The 13,744-nt window shown below is 38.4% G+C and overlaps 1 protein-coding gene and 1 non-coding gene across 4 annotated transcripts in view; both read right to left on the reverse strand.

Annotated features, from left to right (window-relative positions):
- Positions 1 to 13,744, reverse strand: part of KIF6 (kinesin family member 6) — a 413,362-nt gene that overhangs the window by 234,349 nt on the left and 165,269 nt on the right. For all 3 annotated transcript variants that reach the window (XM_036024067.1, XM_036024068.1, XM_036024066.1), the window contains one exon: positions 11,448 to 11,551. In XM_036024067.1, the coding sequence (XP_035879960.1) occupies positions 11,448 to 11,551 (104 nt within the window). The remainder of the gene's footprint in view (positions 1 to 11,447; positions 11,552 to 13,744) is intronic.
- Positions 9,646 to 9,752, reverse strand: LOC114495769. The gene has a single exon (XR_003684446.1). It is a non-coding gene; the product is annotated as a U6 spliceosomal RNA (small nuclear RNA).

Below are 13,744 nucleotides of genomic sequence, written 5' to 3' on the forward strand. Positions count from 1 at the left end.
TAGTTTACACATATAAGGAAACAAGTCTGCAGAGCCATTAAAAACTAATATGAGTAGAATTAGAACTCTAAGTAAGGTGTTATAATTCTCACTGTCCATTTTTTCTTTCCACTAATATATTCTCTTATTCTTTGTGTTATATATACATATATATGTGGGTGTAAATGTGTGTGTTGTGTATATATATTACTTACCAATAAAATTGTAACTTTTTGGAACAAAAATGCAACTTCATGTATCTTATATTTCTGAATCCCCTAAAGCACCTATTAAAATAATTAGCATCTAGTAGGTGCTCAAAAAATTCAGGCTGAAGGATTAATTTGTTTGCAAAATTTAAGAGAAATAAGGCAAAGAGTGGCAAATACTGCTTGACCCCACTTACATGTGTAAAATAAGAAAGTTGAACTCAGAAACAGAGATTGGATTGATGGTTGTAAGAGGCTAGGTGTTGAAGGAAATAGGAAGATGTAAGCAAAAGGGTCCAAACTCCCAGTTACAAGGTGAGTACTTTCTAGGGATCTAATGCACAGCCTGCTGTCTATAATTAATAGTCCTGTATTATATACTTGCAGATGCTAAGAGAGTAGATCTTAAGTGTTCTCACAACACACAGACACACGGACAAAAGCAACTATGTGAAGTGATGAATGTGTTAACTAAGTTTATTGTGGTAATCAATCCACTGTATATCTATACTATTAAATAATCACATTGTATACCTTAAAATTAACACAATGTTTTATGTCAATTATATAAGTGGGGACCCAGAAAAACAGAATTTATTTATAAAAATTATATATTTATTCTGCCCTGGATGGTATAGCTCAGTGGATTGAGCACAGCCTGTGAACCAAAGTATCGCAGGTTCGATTCCCAGTCAGGGCACATGCCTGGGTTGCAGGCCACGGCCCCCAGCAACCGCACATTGATGTCTCTCTCTCTCTCTCTCTCTCTCTCTGTTTCTCCCTCCCTTCCCTCTCTAAAAATAAATAAAATCTTAAAAAATTATATATTTATTCTTACATGTTTAAACTTTAATCATCTTCAACGTACTCTCCATTTGATGTAATATACCTATTGAGACTTTTTTCTACTGCTCAAAACAGTTTTTGAACTCGTAGAGTTAGATGCCTTTTAGTGCTTCCGCCATTTGTTGTTTTACTTCTTTCACATTGACAAAATGTTTCCCTTTGAGGACTTTTTTCATAGGGGAAAGAAAAAAAGTCTCTTGGGTGAGATCAGGTAAATAGGGAGGGTGGGGCATAGGGGTCATGCTGTTTTTGGTCAAAAACTGCTGAACATTCAGCATGGTGTGGCAGGTGTACTGGTAAATCACCCATCATGAAATGGGCAAATCCATTGAAAGAGTCTTCAAAAAAAAAATTCACTAGAGCCAAATGCAGTCTCTTACAACAATGCCTGATGGCACACTGATACAGATGGGTACCTAGAACACTCACCTAGCAGGGGAAGGCTGTACTACAAGGGGCCCGCCCTCCAGAAGGCAATTTCATTTTTTCAGGGGTCCCCTTTGCAATAAAGCTGGTGGGAAAAAAGAAAAGGATGCAGAAGTTTGGAAGTTCAGTTTGGGTGAATTTCAGTCCAGGAAATCAAATTAGATTCCACCTCAGAAATATACTGTTGTTACATTGCAAATATTCTACTCATTTAGACTTGGGCCAGGATATACTGCTTCCATCCTAGTCAGACATCTAAAGCACAGGTGGCAAACACAAGTCCCTTGGGCTGATTCTGGCCCTCCACCTTGCTTTATCCAGCCCAGCACCTTGTTTATACCCAGAAGCAGCACCAAGCTCTTGTTTAACTGTTAAGGGTAGTTATATTTATACAGTCCTAAAGTTATACTCAGCCCTTTGAAGGCAACCTCTAGGCTGATGTGGCCCCAGGTGAAAATAAGCTTGACACCCCTAATCTAAAGGATTTTTCTTTTTTTTTATTAGAGGAAGAAAGAGGTTATGTGTTTAGAGAATCAATCAGAATCAAATATTCACCCAAGAAATTCTACATAAGTATTAACTTAGCTATGCAGCCTTCATCCAGCTGTCTCTTTTCAAATTTACACAGCCAAATAAAAAGAGATGTAAACTAAAAGTATTATAATAACTGGAGGCTGACATCTGAAATCTTCAAATGAAGCATCCAAATCAATTGAACATATATTTACATTAAGAACTGAAATGTTGGGAAATGGTTAGAAAATATTTGATAGGGCTAGGTATTAACCAACAGCTCTAAACTGTCCAGTGCATACAGAACAGAATACATTATACCTTAAATATTTGCTTTCTGACATCCTTCACAGAGTGCCTGACAGGAATGTTCTCATGCCATGCCAGTCAGCATAAGCTCGGGAATCAAGAGGACAGAGAAGGAGACCAGAGATCAAACGTCTCTGCCCTATGTCCTGCCATGCCATAGACCCTTCCTCTCTTCAACACCACTAACCTCCTCCCACCCTAACCCAGGGCAGGTCTGGATGCGACGCGAGGACTGAAGCCGATTCACATTCCTGAGTGCATGTGCTGCAGCCCTGGACGACAGAGAAGCACAGTCTAATGATATGAAATAGCACTGCCACATTAGGGGCAGATTTTAATTTATCTCTTTTACTTCTAGATGATAAATTTGATGAATTTTAAGTTGCACCAACATTCAGTCTTGGTAATTATGGCAAAACATAACTGCAACAATATAACAAACACCGTAACAAAAAAAACCACATTATCTGAATAATGCTCACTGCCAGTTTGAACAAGCACCAAAGTTACTGATTGCTGGAAAGGCCTGTGCTTTGCCGAGGAGGGGTGGATGTAGTGTGTGCCATTTCCCTAACTGCTGACTAGAAATCATTAATAAATGTAACGCTATATAGTTGTCTTGACAGGAGAAAAGTCATTTCATGGGGAATTGTTGAAGTTTACTTACTAGCACAAGAACTAATTTTACATGGTTTCTGAGCTTGAAATTAATCATTACTATCTCTGCAATCTCATGTTTTATTTATATCTGAATTTCATAACACTATACACTGCATCATAATTACTTGTGCTTGTGGCAGTCACTGCCATTAAATTGTGACTGGGGTCCAGGTTTTGTTCATCCTTGTGTTCCTTTCAGGGCCTAGAGTAGATTTTTGTGAATACTATGTGAACAGCAAATGTTGAATGAATGAATGAATGAATGAATGAAATTGTCCCTCAAAACTAATGGCAGCCCCATAGATTGTATGTAGACTCTGTTTGTATATGTGTTACCTGTGGATCAAAGGAAAGCAATATATAATCTAAGAGTTCTTCAGTATTCTAAATCTGTTGCCACAATTTTCTCTGCTAATTCTACCCCCAAACTCCCTTGAATGGCATGTGATTGTTCTCAATAATTTTTAAATGAAAATATGTTTATGTATAAATAACAGGTTAGTAAAAGATATAATGTAAATATAATACAATATTAAGTATATTAAGAAAATATAATAAAATTTGCTCATTATTGTTTCTTATATAATTTTTTATGTATGAAAGTATAGTCTGTGAGAGGTTTTTTTTTTGTAGCTGTTCAGGTACAGTTGTCTCCATTTTCCCCCTACCACTCCCCTCTCCCCGCCCAACCTCACCTCCCACCCTTGATACTACCCACCTTTGGCTTTGACCATGCATCCTTTATACAAGTTCCTTGACAACCCCTCCCCTTCTTTCTCACATTATCTCCCTCCCCTCTCCCCTCTGGGCACTCTCAGTTTATTCTTTATTTCAATGTCTCTGCTTATATTTTGCTTGTTTGTTTGTTTGGTTTGTTGATTAGGTTCCACTTATAGGTGAGATCATAATGGTATTTGTCTTTCACCAACTGGCTTCTTTCACTTAGCATAATGCTCTCCAGTTTCATCCATGCTATCTCAAAAGGTAGGAGCTCCTTCTTTTTTTCTGTTGTGTAGTATCCCAGTGTCTAAATATACCATATTTTTTGATCCATTCATTTACTGATGGGCACTTATGTTGCTTCCAGCATTGAGCTATTGTAAATTGTGCTGCTGTGAACACCGGAGTGCATAAGTTCTTTCGAGTTGGTGTTTCACGATTCTTAGGGTATAATCTTAGCAGTGGAATTGCTGGATCAAAAGGCAGTTCCATTTTTTGTTTTCTGAGGAAATTCCATACTGTTTTCCACAGTGGCTGCTCCAGTCTGCATTCCCACCAACAGTGCACTAGGGTTCCCTTTTCTCTACAACCTTGCCAGCACTTGTTGTTTGTTGATTTGTTTATGATGGCCATTCTCAACCATGTGAAGTGGTATTTCATTATGATTTTAATTTGCATCTCTCTGATGGCAAGTGATGCTGAACATTCTTTCATATATCTCTGGGACCTCTGTATGTCCTTGGAGAAGTGTCTGTTCAGGTCCTTTGCCCATTTTTTAATTGGATTGTTTGTCTTCCTGGTGGGGACTCATGTGAGTTCTTTACATATTTTGGAGATCAAACCTTTGTCCGAGGTATCATTGGCAAATATGTTTTCCCATATAGTTGGTTATCTTTTCATTTTGCTGATATTTTCTTTAGCCTTACAGATGCTTTTTATTTTGATGAAGTCCCATTTGTTTATTCTTTCTTTTATGTCCCTTGCTCTAGGGGACATATCAGTGAAAATATTGCTGCTTGGAATACCTGAGATTTTCTTCCCTATATTCTCCTCTAGAGCTTTTACTGTGTCACGACTTATATTTAAGTGTTTTATCCATCTTAAGTTTACTTTTGTATATGGTGTAAGTTGGTGGTCAAGTTTCCTTTCTTTGCATGTAGCTGTCCAGATTGCCCAATACCATTTGTTGAAGAGACTATTTTTACTCCATTTTATGCTTCTGCCCTCTTTGTAGAATATTACGTGACCATAGAGACTTGGGTTGATTTCTGGGCTTTCTGTTCTGTTCCATTCATCTATATGTCTATTCTTCTGCCAGTACCAGACCATTTTCATTACCATGGTTTTGTAATATAGTTTCATATCCAGTATTGTGATCTCTCCTGCTTTGTTCTTCTTTTTCAAAACTGCTGCAGCTACTCAGGGTCATTTATGGTTCCACATAAATTTTTGAAATGTTTGTTCTATATCTGTGAAATATGTCATTGGTACTTTAATAGGGATTGCATTGAATCTATAAATTGCTGTGGGTAGTATGGACATTTTGATGTTGTTAATTCTTCCAATCTATGAGCATGGTACATGCTTCCATTTGTTTATGTCTTCCTTCATTTCTTTCTTCAGTGTTGAGTAGTTTTCTGAGTACAGGTCTTTTACCTGCTTAGTTAGGTTTATTACTAGGTACCTATATCTTGTTGCTATATCAAATGGGATTTTTATTTTTCTTGTTGCTATATCAAATGGGATTTTTTTTCTTGATTTCTGTTTCTGATATTTCACTGTTGGTATACAAAAAAGGCCTTTGGTTTCTGAATACTGACTTTGTATCCTGCTGTTTTGCCAAATTCACTTACTAGTTTGAGCAGTTTTTTTGGTGGAGTCTATAGGATTATCTATGTACACAATCAATGTCACTTTCTATGTCACTTTCTATGTGGACTTTCTATGTCATCTGCAAACAATGACAGTTTTGCTTCCTCTTTTCCAATTTGGGTGCCTTTTAGTTCTTTTTCTTGTTTGATTGTGGTGTCTAGGACTTTCAATACTCTCTTGAATAAAATTAGTGAAAGTGGAGATTCTTGTCTTGTTCCTGATCTTAGTGGGAAAGCTTTTAGTTTTTAACCATTGAGTATGATGTTGGCTCTAGGTTTCTTGTATATGACCTTTATTATATTAAGATATGCTCCTTCTACTCCCACTTTGCTGAGTGTTTTTATCATAAATGGGTGCTATACCTTATCAAATGCTTTTTTTATATCTTTTGGTATGATCATGTGATTCTAGAAATGTGTCTATTTCACCCAGGCTTTCAAATTTCTTGGCATATAGTCATTCATAGTAATTTCTTACAATTCTTTGTATTTCTATAGTATCAGTTGTAATCTCTCCTCTTTCATTTCTGATTTTGTTTATTTGGGTCCTCTCTCTTTTTTTCTTTTCTTTTTTTTCTTTATGATTCTGCTTAAAGGCTTGTTCATTTTGTTTATATTTTCAAAGAACGAGCTTCTGGATTTATTGATCCTTAACATTGTTCTTTTAGTCTGTATGTCATTAAATTGTGCTCTGATCTAGGTTATTTTCTTCCTTCTGCTCGCTCTGGGCTTTGTTTGTGGTTGTTCCTCCAGTTCTTGTAGATGTACAATTAGGTTGTTTATTTGAAATGTTTCTATCCTTTATAGGTAGGCCTGTATTGCTCTGAACTTCCTTCTCAGGACTGCCTTTGTTGTGTCTCATAAGTTTTGTACTGTTATGAGTTCATTTTCATTTGTTTCCAGAAATTTTTTTATTTCTTCTTTGATCTCATTCTTAACCCATTCATTGTTTAATAGCATGGTATTCAAACTCCACAAATTTTAGTGTTTTTAAATTTTTTTTCCTTGAGGTTGGTTTCTTGTTTCAGGCCCTTCTGGTCTGAGAAAATGCTTGATATGATTTCAATTTTCTCGAATTTATTGAGGCTTGTTTCATGTCCTATCATGTGGTCTATCTTTGAAAATGTTCCATGTACATTTGAAAAAAATGTGTATTTTGCTTATTTGGGATGAAGGGTTCTCTCTATATATCAGTTAAGTCCATTTGATCTAGGGCATTGTTCAATGACACAATATCTTTGTTGATATACTGTTTGGAAGATCTATCCATTTTTGACAGTGGGGTGGTAAAATCCCCTAGTATAAGTGTGTTGCTGTTTATATCTTTCTTGAAGTCCTCCAAGATTTTCCTTAGATATTTGGGTGCTCCTATGTTGAGTGCATATATGTTTATAAGGTTTATGTATTTTTGATGAATTCTTCTCTTAAGTATTATTACAAAATGTCCTTCTCTGTCTCTTTTTATGGCCATGTTTTGAGGTCTATATTTTTTTAATATAAGTATTGCTACCCCAGCTTTTTTTCCCTGTTCATTTGCTTGGAATATTTTTTTCCAACCCTTCTCTTTCAGTGTGTTTAGGTCTTTTGTTCTGAGGTGGGTCTCTTGTAGGCAGCATATGTGGGGGTCATGTTTTCATATCCATTCAGCTGTGTCTTTTAGGTGGAGCACTTAATCCATTTACATTTAAGGTGGTTATTGACAGGTACTTATTCCTTGCCATTTTACTCCCTTTGCACCTGTATTCCTCTCTGTCTCTATCATTCTTTTTCTTCCTTTTCTTAAAGCAGTTCCTTTAGCATATTTTGCAGTGCTATTTTGGTAGAGATGTATCTTTCAGTCTTCTTTTGTCTGAGAAATTCCTTATTTCACCTTCCATTTTAATTGAGAGCCTTGCTGAATAGAGGGGACTTGGTTGTAGTCCTTTGCTTTTCATTACTTGGAATATTTCTTGCCATTTCCTTCTGGCTTGTAGTGTTTCTGTTAAGAAGCCAGCTGCTAGCCTAATTGGTGCTCCCTTGTATGTTACTTCCCGTTTCTCCCTTGTTGCCTTTAAGAGTCTCTCTTTATCTTTGAATTTTGCCATTTTAATTATGATGTGTCTTGGAGTGGGCCTCTTTGGGTTCCTCTTGATTGGGACCCTCTCTGCTTCTTGGATTTGTGTGACTTTTTCTCTCATAAAATTAGGGAAGTTTTCTATCATTACCTTTTCAAACAGGTTTTCTATCCCTGTTCCTCTTCTTCTGGTATCCCTATTATATGGATATTATTTTGTTTCATGTTGTCCTGCAGTTCCCTTAACACCTCTTTGTTCTTTCTGAGTCTTTTTTTCCTTTTATTGCTCTTTCTGGGAGTTTTTTTCTACCTTGTCCTCCAGCTCACTGATCTGGTCTTCTGCTTCATCTAGGTTGCTTTTGATTCCTTCTACTGTGCTCTTCAGTTCAGAAATTGTATCCTTTATTTCCTCTTGGCTCTTGTTGATTATTTCCATGTACTTTTTCATGTAGGTATAATTTGCAGTAAGTTCCTTGTAGCTTCCCTGTAGTTTTTGGTAATTCTCATTGAGCTCATTGAGCTTCCTTATAACCATTGTTTTGATCTCAGTATCTGAGATACTCAGTATCTCAGTACCTGACTTGCCTGTATTTCACTTAGCACTCTTTCTGAGGATTCTTCCTTCCCTTTCAATTGAGGGTTGTTTCTTCGTCTTCCCATTATTTGTGAGACTCTTCTTGGTTGCCTCTGTTTCTTAAGTTGATCTGTTTTGACTCCCTGAGTTTGTGGTGTGAACTTCTAAGGTAGGAGACTTGTGAGATTCCGTCATGCAATGTACTTGATCTCCTGAACTTGATGCACTTGGGATTCCCTTTATGCCATTTATGTTGGCTCTCCGGATGTAACTGGGTTTTGATTTTTGTTGGGTCATTCTTTGACATAAACATAATGACCCAACAACAATCCCTCCAGCTGGTTGACTGAGGGTCATTCTGCCCACCATGTCTTGCATGCTGTTGTGCAAGTGCTGCCAGAACAAAATCACAAAGCCTAGGGAACAAACCCACATCCACAAAAATACCACCCCACATCCACAAAAAAGTACCACAATACCACTATTAACAGCAAATGAACAGTATTAATAACATGGTAAAAACATTAAACTATTATAAGAAAGGGGAGAAATAAACTATAATATAAAATCTAGTAACAATATGCACAATCTTGATGGAAAAGAAATGAATGTTAAAAAGCTCTGCAGGAAAGAAAATATTGCTAATCATGGAGAAGATCACAGTGGATTTTGTCTTGGTAGCCTCTAGTATTTGCCACTGCTTTTTTCTTTCTGTATCCATCTCTGGTGAAGTCAGATGTTGACCAGTCTGACCTTAGGTAGCCTGCTCCAAGACTGCCAGGGACCTACTGTCTGTGGCTTTCTCCTTCAGTTGTTAATCTAGTCACTCAACATCTAGCAGTCAGGCTTAAGCCCCATAGGGCAGGAAAGACTCTCTCCTGGTATTGGGGCTATTGTTTCTCTTCAGCCTGCTGCTGCTCGGAGGGGAGTGATCTGCCTGAGCAGGATGGCTGCTGTAGTATGGGGGATGACTCAACATTGGGATCCTGGTGTCTACTCTCTCAGCTTTCTACCCAAAGCTCTTGTCCCTAGTTTCTCCTCAGGCATCTCCAGCACACCCTGCCCTCACCTTTGCTGGAGCCCTGGGTAAGTGGCTGCAAATAAAAATTTGTGCATTGGCTCTTAAACAGCTTTTTATGTCTCCAGCTCTCCATCTCTGGCAGAGAGCAACCCTGCTGCTTTTCACCGTCAGTTGTTATCTGTGTAGTTTTTGGGCTCTGGTGCTCTAGGCTGGGAATCCAAGCTAAGGGTTTAGACCTCACACTTCTCAGGGGGATCCAACCAGTTGCTTAATTATCCCTCTGGTGTTGCCACCTGTGGGGGCCCATCCAGCCTTCTCAAGTCTCCACCACACTCTCCACCAGTCAGTTAGTGCTAAAGATAATTCTTCTGCCTATCCAAGGTTATAAGGCTCCTCTCTCGCTACTGTACAGTTGTTTGTTCTGGGTGATTTCTCCACAATTTAGTTGTAATTCCAGATTGGTCAAAAATATGGAACACTTCACAAATTTGCGTGTCATTCTTTCACGGGGGCCATGTGAATCTTCTCTGTGTCATTCTAATTTTAGTGTATGTGCTGCCAAAGTGAGCACTGGATGCTTTTTTATATCAGCTCTATAATTCTCCATATTTGGTGGAGCTGAGGCAACCTGCAGTGCATATTTACTTAATTTGACTTCAGAATTTTACCCTTGAACTGAGCCTCCTGAGTCACATGCAGGACACACAGGAATTAAGGAAAGCACTGGTACTTATTTGATATGTTGGTCATTTCCCTTTTTGTCCTTGGAAACTCCATTCCCTGACCTCTTTAACAGCTGGCTTCTGGGTAGTTCAGCCCATGGGAGGCACTGGGGAAGGGGCTGGAGGGGGAGAAGAGGGAGAAGGTAGGGCTTCCCACTAGGATGATGCCTTTCCCAGCACCTGGGGCTCCTCAGTGGCCCTGCTTTCACTGGTGACAACATTCATTGTGGTCCAGCTCCTGCATATCAGCTCCACTCAGGCTTTGCTCTCACAACCTTGCACCTCATCCCCTGTTCCTGGGCCATGGCAGCTACTGCCTCTCCTGATCGCTGTATACTGCAGTGCAGTAAATTAAATTCCTTTTTTTGGAAAGGTTTAGAATGATTTTATCTTCCTGGCAGGACCACGACATGAAAATCAAATTTCTAAGGTGACACCTTCAAAGATAATAATTGGTAATTCCTTTCTTTGAAGTGACAGGAGGACCATAGTGAAAAAATTCTCAGTAAGTAAGGTACCTCAACTTATTTCAAGAAGTAACATGAAATTTTAAAAATATCAATTTTGGCACTATAGTTCAGCTTATAGTTGCATATAGCCACAAAGCAGTTTTGTGAGGAAAGCCTTAAGGGTCTATCATATTATTAAACACACTCTTCTAAAATTAGGAAATGCTATCTAGAGGAGTAGAAGCTTAGTGTATAACAGAAAACTTCCTTTAGACTTACCTCCAGGGGCAGCCATGAAATAGTTCAAAGAAAATATTTTTATTATCTCTGTTATTTACCATTTTCTATGCTGAGAGAGGGTTAGGTGAAATGGCAATAGACATTTAGAAAGATCTTGTGTAGCTGTAGTTCTTATTTGGAAATAGAAACTACCACTGCCTTCCAAGCCTCATCCATTGTTATCACTCCACCAACTCTTCCTAAGCAGCACAGAAACAACAAGAAAGACCCCCATGATTAGAGAGAAAATGGGAGCCATATCATGCCACTGATGTGCCATATGGCCACACATCTGAAGGCTCTGAATGATCTGCCCTCATATAAAGCCCTGAATACCTGGTTTCATTCCCATTTCAAGTGTTTGAACTGTAATATATTGGCCACCTATTTATTAAAGGAAAGAGCTTACTTTGGCAGGGGATATATTGGTGCTTGCAGCAAGATGTTGTTTAATACAAAAAGAGATTCTTGACTTCCTTTCAGATCTGAGGTCCACAGCATGAGAGTGTTTGGTAGCTGTGTTTTAAAACTGCATGACTATTACACAACCCCTTTTCTTTAGTTGGCACAAGAAGGGCATTCCCATCCTCAATGCTCTGTTCCCTACTTCCTCAAAGCTTGGTTGACAAAAACACTACCAGCCTTATCCAGCTTTTCATGGAAAGCTGCCACTCTTAACTGGCGCCTCCATGCAATTTCAGACTGTCCCGGGAGACCTTCGTGCTTTGAGGTGAATTCATAACATTAGGGCCAACAAAGAAGTTAACACAACCTTATACTGTTAAAGAAAAAGAAAAAAAAAGTCTGCATGCTTACTGAAGCAGCTCTGCTTCTGTGAGTGCCTCTGTCTTCTTCTCCCCAGTGACAATGGCCAGTTCATCCTTCAGCTCCTGGATTTCCTTTTGTAGGCGTATAATCATCTAAAAATGGTGAGGCAGAGAGTAAATGTCAGCTCCTCATTAAAGGGAACTTGGTGACAGAGAACACAAATTTTTCTTTCGTTTTTTAAAAAAATCCTCATCCAAGGATATGTTTATAGATTTTAGAGAGAGAAGGAGGGATGGAGGAAGGGAGACAGAGATAGCAGGGAGAGAGAGAGACATTGATCAATTGCCTCACATATACCCTTAGGTAACTGAACGGAGATCGAACCTGCAATCTAGGGATGTGCCCTGACAGGGAATTGAACCTGATACCTTTTGGTGAGACATCTGACCAGGGTCATATATCGTCAAATTATGAACTATTTTGAGGATGCAGAAATCTACAGAGAATGATGTAAAAGGCACTTTCATACCCACTACCAAGCACTGTTAAATCTTAACATTTTGTTAAAATAGTTTTAGAATTCTTTCTAACAAATAAAACATTACTGACAAAACTGGAACTCCTTATTCCTATTCTCCTTCTGTCCTTCCTGAGGTGATCACTAAACTGAGTATGCTGGGGAGCATTTCCCCATGTTTTCAGATATTACTCCATATGTATGGATATACTGTAAATAATGTATGGTATCATTTTCTATGTCTTAAATGTTATGGAAATGTTATCACTGCACCAACACTGCCTTTTATAAGAACATGTAATTGCAGCTTTTTTTCCCCAAAGTGTGGTTGCCTCTCATGTGCCCCCAACTGGGGACTTGCCCTGCAGCCCAGGCATGTGCCCTGACTGGGAGTCAAACCAGTGACCCTTTGCTTTGCAGGCCTGCACTCAATCCAGGCCCAGGTTTCTTTATATTGATTTATACTGCTTAATGTCACTCTAGTTCATTAATTTTGAGAGAGATTATATATATATTACTTAAGTAAGGAAATAGATCGCAGTTTAGTTATCCATGTTTCCTGTTGATGGACATTTAGGATTTTTACCATTGCTGCTACAGTCTCTGGGCACATATGTGACCCCCATAGTGCACACCAAGAATTGTGTGATAGTAGAGTATCATATCTTCCCTTTATTACACAATATATTGTTTTTTTTTAATATTTTTTGATAATGCTATTGCAGTTCTCCCATTTTTTCTCCCCTTTATTCCCCTCTGCCCTGTACTCCAGCTCCCTACAGCATGCACCCTGCCCTTAGTTCATGTCCTTGGGTCATACATATAAGTTCTTTGGATTCTCTATTTCCTATACTATTCTTAACTTCCCCCTATCTATTTTGTACCTACCAGTTATGATTCTGATTCCCTGTACCTATTTCTCCCCCTCCCCCTGCCCTTCCCTACTGATAACCCGCTATGTGATCTCCAGTTCTATGATTTCTGTTCATGTTCTAATTGTTTGCTTAGTTTGTTTTTGCTTTTGTTTTTGTTTTAGGTTTGGTTCGTAGTTGTGAGTTTATTGTCATTTTACTGTTTGTATTTTTGATCTTCTTTTTCTCAGATAAGTCCCTTTAATATTTCTTATAAGGGCTTGGTAGTGATGAACTCCTTTAACTTGACCTTATTTGGGAAGCACTTTATCTGCCCTTCCATTCTAAATGATAGCTTTGCTGGATAGAGCAGTCTTGGATGTAGGTCCTTGCCTTTCATGACTGCAAATACTTCTTTCCAGCCCCTTCTTTTGAGAAATCAGCTACTAGTCTGATGGGAACTCCTTTGTAGGTAACTGTCTCCTTTTCTCTTGCTGAGTTTAAAATTCTCTTTATCTTTAACCTTAGGTAATTTAATTATGACATGCTTTGGTGTGTGCTTCCTTGAGTCCAACATCTTTGGGATTCTGTGAGCTTCCTGGACTTCCTGGAAGTCTATTTCCTTTGCCAGATTGGGGAAGTTCTGCTTCATTATGTTATCAAATAAGTTTTCAATTTCTTGCTCTTGCTCTTCTCCTTCTGGTACCCCTATGATTCAGATGTTGAAATGTTTAAAGTTGTCCTGGAGGTTTCTAAGCCTGTCCTCTTTTTTTGAATTCTTCATTCTGTTCTGGTTGAATGTTTATTTCTTCCTTCTGGTCCAAACCATTAATCCAAGTCCTGGTTTCCTTCCTGTCACTAGTGGTTCCCTGTGCATTTTCCTTTATTTCACTTTGCATAGCCTTCACATTTTCCTCTATTTTGTGACCATACTCAACCAATTTTGTAAGCATCCTGATTACCAGTGTTTTGAACTG

The sequence above is a fragment of the Phyllostomus discolor genome, chromosome 4 (assembly GCF_004126475.2).
Source record: "Phyllostomus discolor isolate MPI-MPIP mPhyDis1 chromosome 4, mPhyDis1.pri.v3, whole genome shotgun sequence".
Lineage (NCBI taxonomy): Eukaryota > Metazoa > Chordata > Mammalia > Chiroptera > Phyllostomidae > Phyllostomus > Phyllostomus discolor.